Here is a 24502-nt window from a genome sequence, read left to right as displayed (position 1 = left end):
GCAAATTAACATAATGCAATTCCGAATTATAAACGCTAGATGGCAACGTTGGCACATTTCACTAGTTTTTGACATTGCAAATAATAGACGAAAGTCTTAGGTATGGCTTTTTAGTTCTATTACTAAACAAGGTGATCATTTCCTTGTATTTGTAATGAATGTATACGAAGTCGATGCATTTTGACCAGGAATCAATGACCAAAATTATGGTATGCTTACAAATAGGGTACTTCGAATGTTTAGGAAGGTCATTCTTTAAATCTCGAGATGATTTACCGCCCAAGAATGATGATCATGATGATGCTTTCCAAACAAAACAGTTCGCGCATGCATGCATATCCTTGGCAGCATATGTCAACAATCAAGAACCTCCTCCTGCTACCACAAATACGTCCTCATAAACATTTTCTTCAATTCATATTGAATTCTTTCGTCTTACAGCGTTGCGAAGGAATATAATGTTTTTGCTTGCATGCGTTCTATAAAAGATATTCCATGAACACTGGTTGTACCCGCGTAGGCTACCCTGCATGCATGCATGCATGCGTCCAAGCCTTTGGGGGGGAATGAAGGTCGCTTCTGTGTAGGGTGTTCCTTTTACTACTACTCCCCCATCTCGCGTTCGTTTTCCTAGTGTGTGTCAGCCTATATATCAGGGTGGATCAATGCTGGATTCTTTCCTTCATACGAACTCCTATCGGTTCTTTCGGCCCGCTACACTCGCTTGCCTCGTACCCGGGGGCGCATCTATCAGCATAGATAGACCTGCGCTGGCTCCGAGCGGGCCTTGAGGTAGATATGCTGTAGTTTGGAATACTGCTGTTTGGACCGTCGGGTAGGAAATGCCGGTGGTGTAAAAAAAAGTCCAATTTAATATTTTCACTCGTCGCACTGTTCTCGGCGGCTGCCAAGCTCGGTGCTTAGCGGCCTGTACACACAAAATGTCGACCAGAACGCCATTGCCCACAGTGAATGAGCGTGATACAGAGAATGTAAGTATCCAATGTTCCTTCTTCCCTATGGCTTATATTTTTCTAAGTACGATATTATTTTTGGCTGAGTTTGTGTGGTGGTACGTGTGAATCATAACGCTGAAATTGGGCTTGTCTGTGTAACCTATCGGTCAGCAGGCTAGCCGCATAGCCCACTGGGGCAATAGGGATATTAGCTAACGTTACCCATCCTCTGCCATTGTCATTTTTTAAAACATTATAGCATTTGAAATCGTTCGTCGGATTAAATTTTACGCATGCCATTGTAGACTATAAGGCTACACGTAAACATTCATAGTTGTAGCTAGAATTTGGCCATGTCTGCGTGGAAGACTGCGTCCTAAAGGATGTGTTCTGATGCTTTCGGTTATCTATGTATGGGAAACTGTAGCCGACAAATCAGATACAATGTTACCTTGTGTCTGTCGGTCCTCGCTGATTATAACAGCCAAAGTTACAACGTATCTCAATTTCTGGAGGAGGCCGCTTTTAAAATGTGCCATAGCATAGGACAATTGCTATTGTTAGCTTACTGCAACATTAGATCTTGACTATGTTCAAAAGCTGTGACTCAACTTTGAGATCATGGTAGGCCTACGTGCGGGAAGAAATCTAGCTCAGCAGGCCGTCTAAGTGCCTTGAATGATTATCGTCTGTCGTACTGTCGTTTTAATGACGCATTTTGCTTTGATTTAAGACAATTTACATGGCTTTCACGTAGTTGTTACAGGTAGGTCTAGTTTTTACATCAATTTTTTGACTTGTAATTTAATGATAGGCTAAATACCCATTCATTCTTTAAGAATATAACTCCTAAATGCCTCATGAGTTTAGTTCAAGTGTCTTACCCCCAAATATAAGCTTTTACTCCTGTTTGTAACAGTGTCATTGTTAAACACTCAACACATGGAACTATTATTTTGATCTCATCGATGGTCAGTCTGCATCCACAAAGCTGTCTATGAGTTTGAAAATTCAGATGTCAAAACGTAGGTTGTGTGACCAATGATGTATATAAACCCTGGATTGCTGATCCTATGTATTGGCCATTGACAGGCTTTGAAGCTACCGGTCGGCCATATTGACACTCCCCGGTAGGCGCAGTCCTCCATAGGAATGAATGGTATTCTACATTATTTAAATGTTTTTAAAGGCAAAATTACATATTTAACGTTTTTGATGTGGACAGTAGAATTAGTCATCTCTAAAAATTACTTTAAGGAATGTTTTTTTAAGATTATCATTTTTTATTTTGAAGTTTAGCTCACATAATATAATTTAAACATATGCATTAAGGTGTCTGTAATATAATAAACGTGTCAATGTAGACACTTATAAATGCGTTTCTGTAGCTTCCAAAATATTTTTTTACAATGATGGGGGAGTGCCAAGATGGAGGCACGGTGGCATCAACACAGTGCCACCTGTTAGTCATCGAATGTGTATATAAATCATTGGTTGGAACAAGCATGCATTGACATTTACATTTTAAGTAATTTAAAATGATGCTCTTATCCAGAGAAACTTACAGGAGCGATTAAGGTTAAGGCACATAGACAGATTTTTCACCTAGTCATCTCGGGGATTCGAACCAGCAACCTTTAAGTTACTTGCCCATCTTTCTTAACCGCTAGGTCAGGCAAGCTGCAGAAGGGCGAGCAGGTTACGATTAACTATAATTTATCAGTGCAATTTTGACGGCCAAGCTGAAAAGTTTGAGGGCTTATCTACTGTTCCCTCTTTAGATTTTAGCTCATCTCTCTCTGGCTAACATTAGTTGTTGCTCTTGTTGTTGATAGGCAACTGAGGGAGAGCGAGCCTACCTTTTCATGGTTGTTTCATCGATAGGACTGTAAAAGTTCCCTAATGTAAGAGGACTCCTGTTGTATTCATATATTTTCATAAATCCACTCAGGTGTATTTTGTGGCTTTTGGCGACTGCTTTGTAATGATCTAAAGTTGCGCTGTTGCTACTGCCTGTAAACAGTCTAGTTCAAGGTGAATGATGGCAGGGCCATGTGGCAAATGGCTTGTTTGCGTATAGGCTTAGTGTAGCTATGATTGGCTATGGTGCACCGGTCTATGTAGACTACAGTCTTGGACAAGACGTATGCTTTTTTTATTAGGTTTTAATTACTGCATTGTTTATTAATTGTCCAAAAGCACTGCTGGTTTGATTCCTACTCTATGTTTCTATAGAAATGTATCATGTCATTCCCAAACATTCTATGAAAATTCGTGAAAATGACTAAGTGCTCGCTTGTCAGAAAATGTAGAAGTGTCATTATTCCTGGTGGTGTATGAGCAGATTTTTAACAATATTTGATGTTGCTAAAACGCTTTCAGTTGGACTTTAATAATGAAGCCAGTCAAGTTTTTGAACTGTCACTGAGAAAAGGGTTTGCGATTGTGCAGGTTAATGAATGACTGTTGGCACCACGTGTAAAGCGTAATTCAGAGTCCACCGACGCAGAGACGTGATAGTCTGGCGTCCCATTGTGACATAGCTATGTGCCTCTGAGACTGTCTGCGGGGAATGCCCATTCCGAATGCACACCTCTCCAAAATTCCCAACCAATGCAGCTTCGCATACACAACTTCTGTTCATCTGAATGGGCAGCGCGCAGAATTAGTAAAGTATGAAAGCCAATGGTCAAATATATTTTATGACGCAAAACTCGTCATACCGGCTTTATTTCTGCCTGCTTGAACGGCGAATAGCTCAGATACACATGAAAACATTAAATTACCCAGGGAATCGATAGAACTTCACTCAGAGATGCACAAAAACAGTAACGTTTAAAATGGGTGAATCTTGCCTTATAAACACTAGACTGACTTGTGAGAATATAGGTATTGTGGAGATTTTCTAAACTTTCCGAACCAGTCTATCATTCTTTTGGAATGTCACATGACATGGTTAATAGGCCTACAACTAGGGTTGCTTGTTTTGGGGAATATTCAGAGGTGGATACTTTCTGTGGGAATATATGGGAATTAATGGAAATATATGCAAATTAATATGAATACCATTTAAATGTAGATGTTTTTTGTGTTGGAAATATTTACCATATCATATGGAGACAGAAACATAAACCTTTTACCTTATCATAAGTAGACATAATTGCAAATGATTAAATCCTTCTAATAGAAAAATATACTTACGAATTGAACTTTAATTAAATGAGCTGACGCTTCACATGGGATGATTTCACTGAACAACAAAAGAAAGGGAATATTGAATCGCATCTCCCAAAAACATTTTCAACATACATCTGTAAAATGATAGTCTAGAAACTAAAGCTTTGGTTATCTTCCTCTCAGGCTTCCATGTCTTCTCCCTGGGCCTCCTCCAATGTCCACCTCTTGAACATCAGACTCTGAGGCCTCATATTCACTGTCACTTTCCAACCTTGTTGAGGATGGCTTGTTGTCAGGCTCAACAAGCCTCAAATTTGCCAGGATGGCCACCAATTTTTTGACCCTTGTATTGATCAGCCTGTTACGTGCTTTGGTGTGTGTTCCCAAACAAGGACCAGTTGCGCTCTGAGGTGGCTGATGTTGGTGGGATTTGGAGGATGATGGAGGCAACAGGGGAAAGAGCCTCAGATCCACAAAGTCCCTTCCACCAGGTGGCTGATGAGATTGCATCTCCATCCCAAAGCCCTTGCTTGGAGGTGTACTTGGCCAGACTGCCAAGTACCTTGTCCTTGTCCAGGCCAAGGTGGCGAGACATGGCAGTGATGACACCATAGGCCTTGTTGATCTCTGCACCAGACAGGATGCTCTTGCCAGCATACTTGGGATCTAACATGTATGCTGCAGCGTGTATGGGCTTCAGGCAGAAGTCTTCACGCTTTTTGATGTATTTCAGAACTTCAGTTTCCTCTGCTTGGAGCAACAGCCAGCAGCATACCACCCTGCATACCACGGCTGGCTTGCTTCTGAAGCTAAGCAGGGTTGGTCCTGGTCAGTCCCTGGGTGGGAGACCAGGTGCTGCTGGAAGTGGTGTTGGAGGGCCAGTAGGAGGCAATTCTTTCCTCTGGTCTAAAAAATATCCCAATGCCCCAGACACTGCCCTGTGTAGGGTGCTGTCTTTCGGATGGGATGTTAAATGGATGTCCTGACTCTCTGAGGTCATTAAAGATCCCATGGCACTTATCGTAAGAGTAGAGGTGTTAACACAGGTGTCCTGGCTAAATTCCCAAGCTGTCCCTCATACCATCATGGTCACCTAATCATCTCCAGTTTACAGTTGGCTCATTCAGCCCCTTCCTCTCCCCTGTAACTATTCCCCAGGTCGTTGCTGTAAATGAGAACGTGTTCTCAGTCAACTTACCTGGTAAAGTAACGGATAAATAAGAACAGTGAAGTGGGCAGGGCAGTAAGGATTTCTTCTCTTAAGTCTGTCTGCAAGCAGTCTGAACATCAGACAGGATGGCATCGTCTCCCTCAATCTGTGCAATGGCTACTGCCATAGGTTTCAGGCTGCTTACCACTCTTCCAAGATACATCATCCAGGAGGATCCTCTTGATGGGGCTGTCCAATTTCGGCAGACTGTGATATGGCGATTTCTTGGAGAGACTCCTTCCCCTCCAGGAGACTGTCAAACATGATGACAACACCACCCCAACGGGTGTTGCTGGGCAGCTTCAATGTGGTGCTCTTATTCTTCTCACTTTGCTTGGTGAGGAAGATTGCTGCTATAACCATTTCCTTGGCTCTCTTGTAGAGTGTATCCATTGTTTTCAGTGCCATGATGTCCTTGAGGAGCGGTTTCAATGCATGAGCAGCACAGCCAATGGGTGTGATGTGAGGGTAGGACTCCTCCACTTTAGACCAAGCAGCCTTCATGTTCTCAGCATTGTCTGTCACCAGTGAAAATACCTTCTGTGGTCCAAGGTCATTGTTGACTGCTTCAGCTCATCTGCTATGTAGAGACTGGTGTGTCTATTCTCCCTTGTGTCTATGCTCTTGTAGAACACTGGTTGAGGGGTGGAGATGATGTAGTTAATTATTCCTTGCCCACAAACATTCGACCACCCATCAGAGATGATTGCAATACATTTTGCTTTCTCTATGATTTGCTTGACCTTCACTGGAACCCTGTTGAACTCTGCATTCAGCAAATGAGTAGATTAGGCATGTCTGGTTGGAGGGGTGTATGCTGCGCGAAGAACATTCAGAAATCTCTTCCAATTAGAGGTCAACCGATTATGATTTTTCAACGCCGATACCGACCAAAAAAAGCAGATTTATCGGCCAATGTCTATTTATATACACTGCTCAAAAAAATAAAGGGAACACTTAAACAACACAATGTAACTCCAAGTCAATCACACTTCTGTGAAATCAAACTGTCCACTTAGGAAGCAACACTGATTGACAATAAATTTCACATGCTGTTGTGCAAATGGAATAGACAACAGGTGGAAATTATAGGCAATTAGCAAGACACCCCCAATAAAGGAGTGGTTCTGCAGGTGGTGACCACAGACCACTTCTCAGTTCCTATGCTTCCTGGCTGATGTTTTGGTCACTTTTGAATGCTGGCGGTGCTTTCACTCTAGTGGTAGCATGAGACGGAGTCTACAACCCACACAAGTGGCTCAGGTAGTGCAGCTCATCCAGGATGGCACATCAATGCGAGCTGTGGCAAGAAGGTTTGCTGTGTCTGTCAGCGTAGTGTCCAGAGCATGGAGGCGCTACCAGGAGACAGGCCAGTACATCAGGAGACGTGGAGGAGGCCGTAGGAGGGCAACAACCCAGCAGCAGGACCGCTACCTCCGCCTTTGTGCAAGGAGGAGCAGGAGGGGCACTGCCAGAGCCCTGCTAAATGACCTCCAGCAGGCCACAAATGTGCATGTGTCTGCTCAAACGGTCAGAAACAGACTCCATGAGGGTGGTATGAGGGCCCGACGTCCACAGGTGGGGGTTGTGCTTACAGCCCAACACCGTGCAGGACGTTTGGCATTTGCCAGAGAACACCAAGATTGGCAAATTCGCCACTGGCGCCCTGTGCTCTTCACAGATGAAAGCAGGTTCACACTGAGCACATGTGACAGATTCTGGAGACGCCGTGGAGAACGTTCTGCTGCCTGCAACATCCTCCAGCATGACCGGTTTGGCGGTGGGTCAGTCATGGTGTGGGGTGGCATTTCTTTGGGGGGCCGCACAGCCCCCCCATGTGCTCGCCAGAGGTAGCCTGACTGCCATTAGGTACCGAGATGAGATCCTCAGACCCCTTGTGAGACCATATGCTGGTGCGGTTGGCCCTGGGTTCCTCCTAATGCAAGACAATGCTAGACCTCATGTGGCTGGAGTGTGTCAGCAGTTCCTGCAAGAGGAAGGCTTTGATGCTATGGACTGGCCCGCCCGTTCCCCAGACCTGAATCCAATTGAGCACATCTGGGACATCATGTCTCGCTCCATCCACCAACGCCACGTTGCACCACAGACTGTCCAGGAGTTGGCGGATGCTTTAGTCCAGGTCTGGGAGGAGATCCCTCAGGAGACCATCCACCACCTCATCAGGAGCATGCCCATGCGTTGTAGGGAGGTCATACAGGCACGTGGAGGCCACACACACTACTGAGCCTCATTTTGACTTGTTTTAAGGACATTACATCAAAGTTGGATCAGCCTGTAGTGTGGTTTTCCACTTTAATTTTGAGTGTGACTCCAAATCCAGACTTCCATGGGTTGATAAATTTGATTTCCATTGATAATTTTTGTGTGATTTTGTTGTCAGCACATTCAACTATGTAAAGAAAAAAGTATTTAATAAGAATATTTCATTCATTCAGATCTAGGATGTGTTATTTTAGTGTTCCCTTTATTTTTTGGAGCAGTGTATATTTGTAATAATGACAATTACAACAATACTGAATGAACAATGAACACTGTTATTTTAATTTAATATAATACATAAATCAAATCTATTTGGTCTCAAATAAATAATGAAACGTGATCAATTTAGTTTAAATAATGCAAAACACAGTGTTGGAGAAGTAAAAGTGCAATATGTGCCATGTAAAAAAGCTAACGTTTAAGTTCCTTGCTCAGAACATGAGAACATATGAAAGCTGGTGGTTCCTTTTAACATGAGTCTTCAATATTCCCAGGTAAGATATTGTAGTTGTTATTATAGGAATTATTGGACTATTTCTCTCTATACGATTTGTATTTCATATGTCTTTGACTATTGGATGTTCTTATAGGCACTTTAGTATTGCCAGCCTAATCTCAGGAGTTGATAGGCTTGAAGTCATAAACAGCGCTGTGCTTCAAGCATTGCTAAGAGCTGCTGGCAAACGCAGTAGAGTTTGAATGAATGGTTACGAGCCTGCTGCTGCCTACCACCGCTCAGACTGCTCTATCAAATATCAAATAATAGGCTTAATTATAATATAATAAACACACAGAAATTCGAGCCTTTGGTCATTATGGTCAAATCCGGAAACTGTCATTTTGAAAACAAAACGTTTATTCTTTCAGTGAAATACGGAACCATTCCGTATTTTATCGAACGGGTGGCAACCTTAAGTCTAAATATTGCTGTTACATTGCACAACCTTCAATGTTATGTCATAATTATGTAAAATTCTGGCAAATTAGTTTGCAACGAGCCAGGCGGCCCAAAATGTTGCATATACCCTGACTCTGCGTTTAATGAACGCAAGAGAAGTGACACTATTTCCCTAGTTAATATTGCCTGCTAACATGAATTTATTTTAACCAAATATGCAGGTTTTAAAAAAATATATACTTCTGTGTATTGATTTTAAGAAAGGCACTGATGTTTATGGTTAGGTACATTCGTGCAACGAATATGCTTTTTTTGCGAATGCGCTTTTGTTAAATCCTCCTCGTTTGGCGAAGTAGGCTGTGATTCGATGATAAATTAACAGGCAATGCATTGATTATATGCAATGCAGGACAAGCTAGTTAACCTAGTAATGTCATCAACCATGTGTAGTTAACTAGTGATTATGTGAAGATTGATTGTTTTTCATAAGATAAGTTTAATGCTAGCCAGCAACTTACCTTGGCTCCTTGCTGCACTCGCATAACAGGTGGTCAGCCTGCCACGCAGTTTCCTCGTAATGTAATCGGCCATAATCGACATCCAAAAAATGCAGATTACTGATTGTTATGAAAACATGAAATGACCTCTACTTCAATACACATTGCCTGTGAGCATCAGAGGTCATCCAGTTGCATACATAGCTCGAGCAAGACATTCATCAGCAATTCTCTGACTACGTTTCTCCATTGAGTCAAAAAAACTTCTGATTCCAGGAGGACCATGAGCTGTTGCTATCGATAAGGTGTCTGATTCATCATTTTCACCTCAAATAGAAGTAGAGGGACTTTTGTCAGAGGTTGCTTGTTGTGAGCGCTGAGTGAACTTTATGCACTTGGCCAGATGATTCTGCATCTTTGTTGCATTCTTCACATATGATTTGGCACAGTATTTGCAAATGTACACAGTTTTTCCTTCTACATTAGCTGCAGTGAAATGTCTCCACACATCAGATAGTGCCCGTGGCATTTCCCTGTAAAGATTTGGGAAAAAATTGTAAAAAAACAAACAAATACAATTCCACGTACAGATAAATAGTTAAGCAGTTAGATTAAACAACTCCTTTGTAAGATTAAAAAAAAAACCACATGGTAGCAAAAACTAACTAGCATAAATTGTTAACAAGTTAGAAATGATTTAAACACACTTTGCTGTAGGCTACTATTTACTAGTTAACAAAAGAAATTGGTGTGCCATATAAAATATATTCACCCCACCCAGTATTGTAATCAAAACTTACCAGAAAGTATGTAGTCCTTGGCTCAGACAGTGTAGTAGTGTGGGCTCAATAGCATCTCATTAGTGTGCAAGATCTTGAGAATCAGCTGTACATGTGATGGAAGAGTGCACTGCACATGTGATGGAAGGGGTTGCAATTCCATTGAATTGGGGATAGTTTAACCAAAATATGCCACAAGACCTAGAATTGCCTTACGTGTATCCCACAAAAAAGGATGACTTCTCAACTTTTTGAAAATGAATTTAATCAAAATTCCCCGATTTTCCCGGGTTTAACTTCCCATGGAAAATGTCCACCCTTTGCAACCCTATCTACAACTGGTAGCGGTCCACCTAGACTGGGTCAGCAGTATCTGCGGACTGCTGTTTTTGGCATAATTCATTTGGATATAAAATCTCTTCAGTCAACCATCAGTGGGCTACCAAAAAATGTATGGAGCAAATGCATCCCTTGACATATGCACTGCTCATTGGATGAATGACATTCCATTCCATGAGTTCCACATGACTTAACCTTTTATTTTGTGAATCTATACGTCACTTCCATTATTATATTGTCTGTCTCTAGTCTGCTTATTGCCTCAATACATGCTAGATTTAATGGCTGACTAATGAAATAAGTTAATACATTTGAGCATGGCATGCCACATGGAAAGGCAAAGTGCTACTGCCCTTTCTCTGTGAGGTATTGATCCATGCCGTCAGGAGGGGTATATTTTGAAGTCAGTAGGCTACAGTAGTTCTGATGAACTGTGCATTCTTCTACACAGCTTTGTTCATGTGTCTCATTCCATATAAATTTATTGGGGCTAAGGTGGGTAAGAATTTCATCCTTAAAATACACGTTCATTTCAAAGCGTTGCCTACATTGAGGTAAGCTAACGTTGAAAAGGCAGGCATCAAAAGCGTAGTTACTCTTGACAGATATCACATTTCAGTTCTGTGTTTGAAATGACCAGGTTATGTCAGGGGAAAGGCAATTGAAAAAGAGAAATGAGTGCTTTACTCATTGTCTGATTCCAGAACGACTTGTTTGTCAACTTACTGTAAAATACTGCACTGAAAGATAATGGGGTTTGAAGACATGCAAGTTGACAGAACTGGGTCCTCTTTCCTCTTAGCTGCAGTGGCAGGGCCGATTTTCCATTACAATCCAGTTAAGTGCCCTATTACAAGACATTGTGTAATGCCGAAAAATAAATTGCAAATCACTGTCTTTGAATGTTCAGTGTAATAGTAGGCTAATGATTAGAATCTTGATATTGCTGTCGAAAGAATCAGGGCACTGTTCTATGTAGTGAAACATTGTGAATTCCTAAAAATTATAGCTGTGTTCAAGACTGCTTGGAATAAGTTGAGGGGGGGGATTTGCTTTTTGTTTGTTTCTAAATCTTCTAGGAGAGCCTGTATCAGAGTAATGTGACTAAATGCAGGTGACAAGTCTCTTGGATGTTTGTCGATGATTATCTGACAACTGCAACTTGTCTGGGCCAGATCAAAAGCTTGACTGGCTTCAATACCCCCCCCCCCCACATTGAATCAGTTTAATGGATAAACTTGTGTGTCCTGCATTTGCCAAATAACTGCCTCTCTCCACATATTAAAAGGTATATATTGAGATGGAAATAACCTCATCAAATATTTATCAAAAGCAGGACAGAGTTGGTAAGATTTGAGAAATGTGTTTTTTAAAGTCCAAGAGCTCATAATTTTGTATCACTTTGTGGGATGTATAAAGTTGCTTCCTGTGCATAAATGAAACCTTTTGGTCTTGCTACAAAAAATGATGATAATAAATCAGAAGAAAATTAACCTCTGGGGGGGAAAATGGTGCCCTTTCCATCAGATTGGCATAAAGAAGACCGCCCATTGTTGCCCGCAGGCAATGCACTACTACTAACAGCCCTCAGGCTGAAAGGAACCAGTAACTATCTCTGTAAAGACGTCGTACTCCCTCACGACGCCAGGTCAGCGGAGTCAATCACCACCTTCCGGAGACACCTGAAACCCCACCTCTTTAAGGAATACCTAGGATAGGATAAAGTAATCCTTCTAACCCCCCCCCCTTAAAAGAGTTAGATGCACTATTGTAAAGTGGTTGTTCCACTGGATATCATAAGGTGAATGCACCAATTTGTAAGTCGCTCTGGATAAGAGCGTCTGCTAAATGACTTAAATGTAAATGTAAATGTAAAGAAAGTGAGAGTGAAAGACTGAGCGAGGGAAAGAGAGAGGAGTTCACTGAAGCTTACCATATTTCTGTACCATCACTCATTCATATATCTTTATGTACATATTCTTTATCCCTTTACACTTGTGTGTATAAGGTAGTAGTTGTGGAATTGTTAGGTTAGATTACTTGTTGTTATTACTGCATTGTCGGAACTAGAAGCACAAGCATTTCGCTACACTCGCATTAACATCTGCTAACCATGTGTATGTGACTAATAAAATTTGATTTGATTTGATTTGATTTACTGCATGGCTTTTCAACCGGCCCAACAATTGCATAACAAGCGCCAAGGGGTCTGAGAAAGGAGTGAGGCTTTCTAAGAGGCGGGCCGGTGGGGGTGGGCTAATGTACCTTTCTGGAATGCTGTGTACAGGCAGTGCGCTCATTGTCACATAAACGCTGGCGTTTTTAGTGGTATTAATAGAAAACACCACAGAAAGAACCTCTGGTGCTTCTACCTGCTTTCCAGGAAAGGAAACAGAATCCACTGTTGGCTGATAGAGAAGTGGCTCCTCGGTGTCTTTCACTGCGGTCATCTGGATTGTATGAAAATAACTTAATGCCTTGCTCAAGGGCAGAATTACTTTTTTTTTTTTACCTTGTCAGCTCGGGGATTCGACCCAGCAACCTTTCGGTTACTGGCCCAATGCTCCTACCCACTAGGCTAGTTGCCGCCCCCACAAGAGCTCAATAATGAACTTGGCATTAATCAATTGTTTGCTAACATATAGCTTGCTGTTAATTTGAATTAAGTGGACTCCTTTGTATCAGATTTTTTTGGTTTTTGTTGCATTGCCCTCAATGTTGCAGATAATTTCAGTTGCATACTTTTACTAGCATCTTCTGCTTCCCAGGAACTGATTATTAGTGTTATAGCAATATCTTCAAGATATGGTGCAATGCTGAAATATAGGCCTACAGTGAAGAATGTTTCTCACAGAACAACCTTGACTCGTAACCACTTTGTGAAGAGAACATGGCTCTCAGTGGACATCAAAGTATGGCTCACTTTCTACTGCTCCTTTCATATTAAATGACCCTTGGTCAGCTTAGCTTATACATAATAGTCCCCTAGGAATGAATCATAAACAGACATTTCTTGAGAAACAACTAATGCATTTAGTTTCTCAAACTACACATCAGTCCATGGCCCTGACTCGTAAGGGTGAAGCAAGAACAGGAATGGTTCCATTGGTGTCCTGTAAATGTGTTTACGATTAACAGTATGCACCCACTCCAGGCCCTGTTCCATTTAGATCACATTTGATGCGTAGCAGAGTAACCTTGCAACCCTGTGGCACATATGGCAACATTTATAGCTAGTGCCCGCAAGAGACCTGCAATGGTCGATACAGATCATCTTTGGCGCTGCATAAGCACAAGTGTTGTGTACACTTACTAGCAGCCAATGGAGGCTCACTTGGATGGAAACGTAAAGAATCCTGTCACGTGTATCCACTTCAGCAGGTAATAAATCTCATTGGTTTTGGTACGCTTATGTTAATTAGGGACTGGAAATTAGCATAAGTCGTAAGCTAATTGCATCACAGCTCAATGCATCTGACTCCCAGTGTCAATGTTGCATTTGCATCTCTCCCTAGTAGATAAAGGATTAAACTAATTGATATAATAATACCAAAATGAAGACCAGAAAAAGATGACCTTAAGTGCAGCAGATGATGCAGCCCTCATGCAACTTGTGTAACTCTCTAGCTTTTGGAAAGTCTGTGACCACGAATCAGACAAATCGGTAGCTATGTCTGTCTGATCTGTGAGAGGAACGAAACAAGAGGTTCATAACGAATGCCCAGATTAGAGGTTGACCGATTTAATCGGCATGGCTGATTTCAAGTTTTCATAACAATCGGTAATTGGCGTTTTTGGACGCCGATTATGGCCGATTACATTGCAATCCACGAGGAGACTGCGTGGCAGGCTGACCACCTGTTACGTGAGTGCAGCAAGGAGCCAAGGTAACTTGTTAGCTAGCATTAAACTTATAAAAAACAATCTCTCTTCACATAATCACTAGTTAACTACACATGGTTGACGATATTACTAGGTTAACTAGCTTGTCCTGCGTTGCGTATAATCAAAGCGGTGCCTGTTAATTTATCATCGAATCACAGCCTACTTCGCCAAACGGGGGAGGATTTAACCTCTCTAGGGTACGTGGGACGGCGTCCCACCTGACCAACATCCAGTGAAATTGCAGAGCGCCAAATTCAAAAACAGAAATACTGATTATAAAAATTCAGAAAAAATGCAAGTGTTATACATGGGTTGAAAGATTAACTTCTTGTGAATCCAACCACGGTGTCAGATTTCAAAAAGTCTTTACGGCGAAAGCATACCACGTGATTTATCTGAGAACAGCGCCCAGCAGACAAATCATTACAAACAGTAACCAGCCAAGTAGAAGAGTTACACAAGTCAGAAATAGAGATAAAATTAATCACTTTGATGATCTTCATGTGGTTGCACTCAGAAGACATTAATTTACTCAATAAATGTTCGTTTTGTTCGATAAAGTCTCTTTATATCCAAAAACCTACGTTTTGTTCGTGTTTGCTTCAGTAATCCACAGGCTCAAACGCAGTCACAACAGGCAGACAAATCCAAATTGTATCCATAAAGTTCATAGAAACATGTCAAACGATGTTTATATTCAATCCTCAAGTTGTTTTTAGCCTAAATAATCGATAATATTTCAACCGGACAATAACGTTGTCAATATAAAAGGTAAACAAGAAAGGCGTGCTCTCGGGATTGCGCATGAAAAAGCTCTGTGACACTTTAGGGTCCAGTCATTCAGACTGGTCTTACTCCCTCATTTTTCAGAATACAAGCCTGAAACAATTTCTAAAGACTGTTGGCATCTAATGGAAGGCATAGGAACTGCAATTTGAGTCCTAAGTGAATGGATACTGTAATGACATTGAATAGAAACTACAAAAATAAAAATAATCCTACTTCCTGGATGGATGCTTCTCGGGTTTTTGCCTGCCAAAGCAGTTCTGTTATACTCACAGACATTATTTTTAACAGTTTTGGAAACCAAATCTACCAATTATATGCATATCCTAGCTTCTGGGCCTGAGTAGCAGGCAGTTTACTTTGGGCACGCTTTTCATCCGGAGGTGAAAATAGTGCCCCCTACCCTAGAGAAGTTAACAAAAGTGCATTCGCGAAAAAAGCACAATCGTTGCACCATGTACCTAACCATGAACATCAATGCCTTTCTTAAAATCAATACACAAGTATATATTTTAAAAGCTGCATATTTAGTTAAAATAAATTAATGTTAGCAGGCAATATTTTTATTTTTTTTATTTTTTATTTTTTAAATAAATTTTATCCCCTTTTCTCCCCAATTTTCGTGGTATCCAATCGCTAGTAATTACTATCTTGTCTCATCGCTACAACTCCCGTACGGGCTCGGGAGAGACGAAGGTCGAAAGTCATGCGTCCTCCGAAGCACAACCCAACCAAGCCGCACTGCTTCTTAACACAGCGCGCCTCCAACCCGGAAGCCAGCCGCACCAATGTGTCGGAGGAAACACCGTGCACCCGCCCCCCTCAGTTAGCGCGCACTGCGCCCGGCCCGCCACAGGAGTCGCTGGAGCGCGATGAGACAAGGATATCCCTACCGGCCAAACCCTCCCTAACCCGGACGACGCTAAGCCAATTGTGCGTCGCCCCACGGACCTCCCGGTCGCGGCCGGCTGCGACAGAGCCTGGGCGCGAACCCAGACTCTGGTGGCGCAGCATAGCACTGCGATGCAGTGCTCTAGACCACTGCGCCACCCGGGAGGCCCCAGCAGGCAATATTAACTAGGGAATTTGTGTCACTTGTCTTGCCTTCATTACATGCCGAGTCCGAGTATATGCAACCGCTTGGGCCGCCTGGCTCGTTGCGAACTGTTTCTTCCTAACAAAGACCGTCATTAATTTGCCAGAATTTTACGTAATTATGACATAACATTGAAGGTTGTGCAATGTAACAGCAATATTTAGACTTATGGATGCCACCCATTCGATAAAATACAGAATGGTTCTGTATTTCACTGAAAGAATAAACGTTTTGTTTTCGAAATGATAGTTTCCGGATTTTACCATATTAATAACCCGAGGCTCGTATTTCTGTGTGTTTATAATATTATAATTAAGTCTATTATTTGATAGAGTGGTCTAACTGAGCTGTGGTAGGCAGCAGCAGGCTCGTAAGCATTCATTCAAACAGCACTTTCCTGCATTTGCCAGCTGCTCTTCGCAATGCTTGCAGCACAGCGCTGTTTATGACTTCAAGCCTATCAACTCCTGAGATTAGGCTGGCAATACTATAGTTCCTATAAGAACATGCATTAATCAAAGGTATATGACATACAAATGGTATAGAGAGAAATAGTCCTATAATTCCTATAATAACTACAACCTAAAACTTCTTAACTGGGAATATTGAAGACTCATGTTTAAAAGGAACCACCAGCTTTCATATGTTCTCATGTTCTGCACAAGGAACTTAAACGTTAGCTTTTTTACATGGCACATATTGCACTTTTACTTCTCCAACACTGTTTTTGCATTATTTAAACCAAATTGAGCATGTTTCATTATTTATTTGAGACTAAATAGATTTTATTTATGTATTATATTAAGTTAAAATAAGTGTCTATTCAGTATTGTTGTAATTGTCATTATTACAAATATATATAATCAATAATGGCTTTTTTTGGTCCTACAATAATCGGTATCGGCGTTGAAAAATCATAATCGGTTGACCTCTAGCCCAGATACAAGTGGAAACAACAGTTCTTCTTAGTCAGATGCTATCCCTATACCGGTCCCAGTTTTCTGTCATTCTGCGTGGTCGGACAGCTTATCGATGGGACCGTGAAGCCGGATGCCATTGTGGCATGCCTGCATTACGTCCTCAACCATGTTGATGTACAAAATTGACCACGTTTGAGGTTGGTGCTGGAGCAGTTGCCTGGGTTCATTTGATCAACGCTCCCAAGGCAAGGGAGAAGAGAATGTTGGTGAAATTCCATAATTCGAGTGTCCTCTACAGACATCAGCGCTCTAGATGACATAAATGAGGTATGGGAAGGTATCTGCTTTCTAAGCTCGGGAGGAATTGGTCAATTAATTCCCTCACGTCCTTGCAGGGCTACAATTTCCTACTTTGTGAAGCTTAACCTTAACATCACTGTCAAAATGAGCACAGGCAATAAGCTGATATGCAACCCTTGTGTGGTTTTGATATTGTTCAACAAGACCATATTCCTTCTCAAAATGTCTTCTTGAGTGCAGAGGTCAATAGATGTAGTGTTTTAAATGAGCGTTTTACTGGAAGTCACGAGGGTCAAACCATATTAGTTCCCACAGGAGTTCTTGAAATAGTCCCTTTTCAGATACATTTATTTGAATCTCATGAGTTTCACTTTTCCACACTGGACAATAGTTTTTCAAAACTTTGATTCTGAAATCCCCAAGAGGTGGAAAAGAATAAAAAGCAGCGCCAAAGTCAATGGACCTGACAAAGCTTCCTCAGTGGCTTAGATAAACTTCTCTTGCCCTTACAATGACCGTCAGTCTGTTCCCGTTAGATGAGCCTCTGCACCAAGTGGTTGTTGATTTTGAGGTAATTCCTCAGTGCTCTAGGCCTCTGTCGTGTTTTGTGCGAGACAAACCCTGGTAGTGAAAGGGAAGTAAGTCCACAGCTGGAGTGAGTCCGATGCTGTTGTTTCATTCATTCATTCAGACCTGACACTGTCAGCTTTTATTTCTTTCCTTACATTCCACTGGGAATGTATAAAATAAATAAAAGCTGAAATAAATCATTCTCTCTACTATTATTCTGACATTTCACATTCTTAAAATAAAGTGGTGATCCTAACTGACCTAAGACAGGGAATTTTTCCTAGGATTAAATGAAAAACTGAGTTTGAATGTATTTGTCTGAGGTGTATGTAAACTTCCGACTTTATTTCTATTATTTTCTACGTTGTAGAATGATAGTGAAGATGTCACAACTATGAAATAACACATGGAATCATGTAGTAACCAAATAAGTGTAAAACAAATCTAAATATATTTTAGATTCTTCAAAGTAGACACCCTTTGCCTTGATGACCCCTTTGCACACTTGGCATTCTCTTAACCAGCTTCACCTGGAATGCTTTTCCAACAGTCTTGAAGGAGTTCCCACATGCTGAGCACTTGTTGGCTGCGTTTCCTTCACTCTACGGTCCAACTCATCCCAAATCATCTGAATTGGGTTGAGGTCAGGTGATTATGGAGGCCAGGTCATCTGATGCAGCACTCCATCACTCTCCTTATTGGTCAATGTAAATAGTCTGGGTGGCCATTTTGATTAATTGTTCAGCAGTCTTATGGCTGTTGGGTAGATGCTCTTAAGGAGCCTTTTGGACCTACATTTGGTGCTCTGGTACCTTTTGCCGTATGGTAGCAGAGAGAACTGTCTTTGACTTGGGAGACTGAAGTCTTTGAAAAAATGTTGGGCCTTCCTCTGTGAACGCCTGGTATAGAGGTCCTGGATGGCAGGAAGCTTTGCCCCAGTGATGTACTGGGCCGTACCAACTACCCTCTTTAGCGCCTTATGGTCAGATGCCGAGCAGTTGCCATACCAGGCGGTGATGCAACCGGTTAGGATGCTCTTGATGGTGCAGCTGTAGAACTGTTTGAGGATCTGGGGACCCATGCCAAATCTTTTCAGTCTCCTGAGGAGGGGAAAGGTGTTGTCGTGCCTTCTTCACGACTGTCTTGTTGTGTTTGGACCATGATAGTTTGTTGGTGATGTGGACACCGACTCTCGACCCACTCCACTACAGCCCCGTCGATGTTGGGGGCCTGTTTGGCCCTCCTTTTCCTGTAGTCCATTCCCACTCTTTAGATGCTTTATGAATACAGGCTCAGGAGTGAAGGTAGTAGGACCTGAGAGCTTCATTTTGCCTTTAGTGACCAGACCCAGTGGCAGACGAGGAAGGAGAATTGAGAAAGACGTGTGTTACCAAACACAATGTTCTGTTGCTAGGGCTTAGCGAGCCATGCGAGCGTGAATGAGCGAGCAAGTTGAGCAGAAATAAGTGGCGAACTGCTAAAAGCAAGGGCAAACACCCTGCCCCTAACCCCCATTCAGAAGGTAGGCATCATGAATTATCTGGATGGAAAGAATTGGTTAAAACAACAATGGGCACTGGTGCTGTGTAATGGGCTGCTTTTGAAAACCGTCCATCAAACATCTGATTAATTAGACTAAATAGAGGTGTTATAATAATACAGTAATGAAACCAGTAGAAGTGTGGTTTGCGAATTCTCGACGTTCTGGTCAGTTGTTATATTACCAATATATATTAAAATGCTGTCATTGTGATCATATTGTGGATTATAATACTTTTCCATAGTGTTAAGCATTTCCCAACTTCACCTATTTTGTTGACTATATCAGTCTGTTTGTATAATGATATGCTTTCTATTTTTATTGAAGGGAGATGCCACTGTCCCTCTCTTTTTCTCATATTTTTGTTTTGGTTGATTGTAAATGGTAGGCCACATATGGAGGTGACTAGTAGTGTGTTGATATTACTCACAAAGTAGACCACAACTGCACAAGGCCTTTTCCAAAGGATGGAGAATTTAAAAACAATAACTGCGCTCCATCTCTATACGCTGCTGCCACTTGTGTTAGTTGTGCAGCCCCACCTGTTTTTATGATTTTAAGGAATTACCTATAATACGCAATTCATCACTCCACTTCTGAAGTAGACACTCCTGGACAACACCCCATAAATCAGATTTTTACGCCACTCCCTTCAGTCGGCAGTCGCTAAATGATCCACGACGTCTGCCCACCACCGTCCCTTTCCCATCTGCTGCGACGAACGCGTCAAGGCTAGCGGTTAATAGCTAACAGCTAACGACGACTCCTGCGTTTTGGCCCAAGGCCAGACTTTTTTTTTCTCCTCTCCAGATATATTACGTTTAGTTAGTGTTTACAATGGCGGGTTGTGGGTCGTCTTGTTTATTCTATCATTACTGTAATTTACCTCGTGTCCCCAAGTACGACAGTGCTGCCCTATCTTTTAGGCAAGGTTTTCCTAGGACAAACACTCACCGGTGATGAATTACTCCAGTGAGAGAGTCCTGGGATGTATACGCTAGGAAAAAAACGGAAGCAAATGGGCCGAATTTTTTTTCCGATACGGTGTGCATTAATGAATTGGACCCTAGCATTGGCAGCCTGGGTACAGAAACGTCTAGGCGAATTGGTGTTTTATTGTACAGCTGTTTAGGACAAAACATTTTTTTTACTTGGACATCTGTGTCCTAAGAGTCGTGAACAAGAAATGTAGCTAATCACGCTAACTAAAGTCTGTTCTAGATGGTAGCTCTGAGCTTATAGTGTTGAAATGATATGGAGAATATGTCTGGCTCTCTGTTAGACATAGAATTCAGTCAGGATCGGAATTTTGTCTTTCCGACTTCAACTAAAATAAAAGGTGAATGGCAGTGTTACAAAGTGCTAAACTACAGTGGATGAATGTGAATTCAGTGTGGTGCAAGGAGAAGTATGGTCGCGACAACTATCTGCGCTTCTCGGCAGCTTAAATGTACTTTCCCAATTGCTACAGGGTTAATCCCTGACACTCCTTCCCTGTTACGTTGTCATGAAGCCATTGGCATAGCGTTGTGTAGTTCATCTCATTACTATTTCATAATTTGATTGTGCAGTATATCAGTATACTACGATCCCACTGCTTATGTGTACAGTGACATTCAATCAAGCTGAAAATGGCTTCACATTTCGGTGGCGTCAGTCCATCAAAATGTTAAGACCAGAGGCACATAATCTGAATTCATCTGTAACAGGAGCTGTGTGTTGAGAGGGTTGTGCCCAGTAGCAATGTCTTTGAGGGAAAATAAATCTAGAAACTCCATGTATTTGCTATTGGGAAGATGGTGGTGGGAAGAAATTCTGACTTTTGGAAGCAAATTAGATGTGCAGTATACACACTGGATAGAACTATATGTCTGCCTAACTACTACATTGATTGATAGTAGTTCATAGACATTTATGAATGTGTATGTGTCACTAACGAACACATGGGTCGCTAATTTCTGTGGTTTCAAAAAAGTTTGTTGTTCGATCATGTCAAGGAAGTTAAGGCATCACACATGGGCCGCCTCGGAAGTAGACGCTGACACCTCAATTCTTGCGACGCATGCCGTGGGTACAGCTGACAGGGTTTCAAAGTAAACAGTCAGATCACATATCCAGGTTAGAAGTCCAAGGTCAACAAGTTGAGATCGAGTAACTCTATTTCTTTTGGCCCACAACCCAATTTTGATATCAGAAAATTATTGCCACCTCGCCCTGTGAAAAAGGTGTTAGAATCAACAGCCAGTGTTTTACTTTTTATTTGAGCTTATGACAGTCTTAAAATTCAGTCTGAAATACTATAAAATAAAAAGTCAATCTGAAGTATGGTTTGAAGTGAATTGAAATGTATCGGAGGATTTGGTAAGTTCAGGGAAGAGCATCACGCAATTGTGTATGATCTGTGTGGAAAAGAACGTGACTTTCAATGTGATGCATCCAACTGGCGACACATTTTAATGCGAATACTCTTAAAATCTGCATAAAACAATGTGCATGTTTCCATCAAATTGACTTGTTGAGGATTAAAGGCTGTGCATAATGATGTAGTTCACATAAAAAATGGTTCGGTAAAATTCCCATGTACCGAATGAAAAATATAAGTTAAATGGGTTTCCATCGCGTTTTCAACTGTACTGATAGTTTTGTCACTAAAATGTTGCATTATAAGCTATAGCGAATGGGCCCACTGGTTTTGTTATGGACAAACGAGCAAGATTATTTGTCAAACGGATGCCAAGCATCGATCATTCTGACACCAGAATAAGGCCCTCAATATTTATTGGAAAGGAGCCTAAAGCTCCTCACTGTGCACTTGAGCCCAAGTGTTCATCAAAACTTACTTCATCAGTAGCCTAATAATAAACTGCATGCTTTCCCGAGTTGTTGTAGTAGGAGGACCACAACATATCATCACGTGACTTCAAGTTTACTTTGATATGATGGTTATTATAATCAATATTTGCGCATTAAAAGCGTTTCCATTGCCATTTCTCGCATAATTGTACCGACACACATAGATCCCACCTTGTCTAATTTATTTGTTTTGTCGACATTTGAAAAACTTCACAGTAACATTAGCTGCTGCCATCAGGCTTGTCGTGATTTTATTTTTTATCTGACGTACTTTTACTGGACGGAAACCTGGTTTATGTAGCAGATATTCTCTCGCTAGCTGTGTAGCTTTGTGACTGTGTAGAAGAGACAGGCATGTTGCTGATGGAAAGCTGGTGTAGTCTGTTGTTGTTTGAATCTGGCCTATTCCCCTTTGACACAACCTCTCTATCGTTCCACACTTTGATCCTCTATCTGTTAAATATATATTTTTTTTTTATATATATTTTTTAAACAGACACGTTGTTCATCTCCACACATGTCACATTCTTACAGCACACTTCTGTGGAGGGCTACCAGGAGCCCCCGGGCCCGCCGGCCAAGTCGGCGAGTCGGCACAGCCTGCCGAGATGTCGGAACTCTGTGGCGTCCACGACGGAGGAGCAGCCACACATCGGGAACTACCGGCTGCTCAAGACCATTGGCAAGGGGAACTTCGCCAAGGTCAAGCTGGCACGGCATATACTGACAGGACGAGAGGTAAGTTTCCTCCATAGTGAATTTGTCACTGTCATTTAGCAATTTGGTCTTTTGTTTGATTCCTTTTCGTTTAGGACTGATTACTTAGACAAAGGTTAACCCGGGTGTAACCAGGGTCTGTTTTCAATTTAAATGTGGCTAAAGATGCTTATACTGAACAAAAATATAAATGCAACGTGAAGTGTTGGTTTCATGAGCTGAAATAAAAAGATCCCAAAAGTGTTACATCTGCACAAAAAGCTTATTTCCCTCAAATTGTGCACAAATTTGTTTACATCCCTGTTAGTGAGCATTTCTCCTTTGCCAAGATACTCCATCCACCTGACAGGTGTGGCATATCAAGAAGCTGATTAAACAGCATGATCATTACGCAGCTGCACCTTGTGCTGGGGACAATAAAAGGCCACTCTAACATGTACAGTTTTCCACACAACACAATGCCACAGATCTCCAAGTGTTGAGGTAGTGTGCAATTGGCATGCTGACTGCAGGAATGTCTCACTAAATCTGTTGCCAGAGTATTAATTTATCTACCATAAGCCAACGTTGTTTTGGAGAATTTGGCAGTACGTCCAACCGGCCTCACAACCACAGATCACGTGAAACCACACCAGCTCAGGACCTCCACATCCGGTTTCTTCACCTGCGGGATCATCTGATACCAGCCACACGGGCAGCTGATGAAACTGAGGAGTATTTCTGTCTGTAATAAAGTCCTTTTGTGGCGAGAAACTAATTCTGATTGGCTGGGCCTGGCTCCCCAGTGGCTGGGCCTATGCCCTCCCAGGCCCAACCATGGCTGCGCCCCTACCCAGTCATGTGAAATCCATTAATTAGGGCCTAACGAATTCATTTCAATTGACTGATTTCCTTTTATGAACTGTAACTCAGTAGAATCATTGAAGTTGTTGCATGTTGAGTTTTTATATTTTTGTTCAGTATAGATTCCCCACAACAAACAATTGGAACGGATAATTAAATGGTTTACAACAACGAAAACTAAAAGTAATAATTTTGTACATTTAAAAAAAAAAAAATGTTTTGGTAAGAACACCATCAAATCAGCTCCAAGAGATTTTAATTTTGAAAGTCTTTCCACACATAATATTTATGTATGTAAGCAAGGTTTGAAGTTATGTTTTAGTCATATTATATCTGTTTTATAATTATTTGTAATTATGTTCCGGCCCCGTGACCATCCGCTTAAGAAACAATTGTCCCTCGGCTAAATCTAATTGATGATCACTGTTCTAAGAGGTCATGTTGATTCTATCTCTTGAGTGTTTTTTTTAATGCCTAAACAGAAAATAACCCAGTTTTCCTTCTTTCGAATTGGTCTCGTGCGCGTGGCATGTCAAGTTTGTTGCTGTTATTGACCTTGTTGGAAATTGCATGTGTCTGTCACACACACGGAAATATTTAGACATTGGATTCATGCCAATAGCCTTACATGTAAAGACTCAGAGGTTAAAACTTTAGGAACTCCACACATTGTTTGCATGTCCAAATTTCTCTGGATTTTTGCTTCATGGGCTCAACAACTGAGTGGAGAGGGAATCTTGAGAAATACAGTACCAAAGTACTGTCCCATATCTCTATGAAAGCAGATGTTAAAGGAAAATGTATGTTTTTGGTTGCTTAGATCCAGTCTATGCCCTCATACACGAATGTATTTAAA

General features: G+C 41.6%; 1 protein-coding gene across 6 annotated transcripts in view; it reads left to right on the top strand.

Moving 5' to 3' along the window:
* The first annotated feature begins 380 nt into the window (after window positions 1-380).
* LOC139567041 (serine/threonine-protein kinase MARK1-like) overlaps window positions 381-24502 on the top strand; it is a 95003-nt gene continuing 70881 nt past the window's right edge. For 2 of the 6 annotated variants that reach the window (XM_071388475.1, XM_071388474.1), the window contains exons 1-2: window positions 381-992; window positions 22621-22824. In XM_071388475.1, the coding sequence (XP_071244576.1) occupies window positions 942-992; window positions 22621-22824 (255 nt within the window). In that variant the 5' untranslated portion in view covers window positions 381-941. The remainder of the gene's footprint in view (window positions 993-22620; window positions 22825-24502) is intronic. The other 4 variants (XM_071388472.1, XM_071388476.1, XM_071388477.1 and 1 more) reach the window with 4 other exon arrangements.

Source organism: Salvelinus alpinus, unplaced genomic scaffold (genome assembly GCF_045679555.1).
Source record: "Salvelinus alpinus unplaced genomic scaffold, SLU_Salpinus.1 scaffold_40, whole genome shotgun sequence".
Classification (NCBI taxonomy): Eukaryota; Metazoa; Chordata; class Actinopteri; order Salmoniformes; family Salmonidae; genus Salvelinus; species Salvelinus alpinus.
The sequence above is the reverse complement of the archived record's forward strand: the minus strand, read 5'-3'. Positions and strand labels throughout refer to the sequence as shown.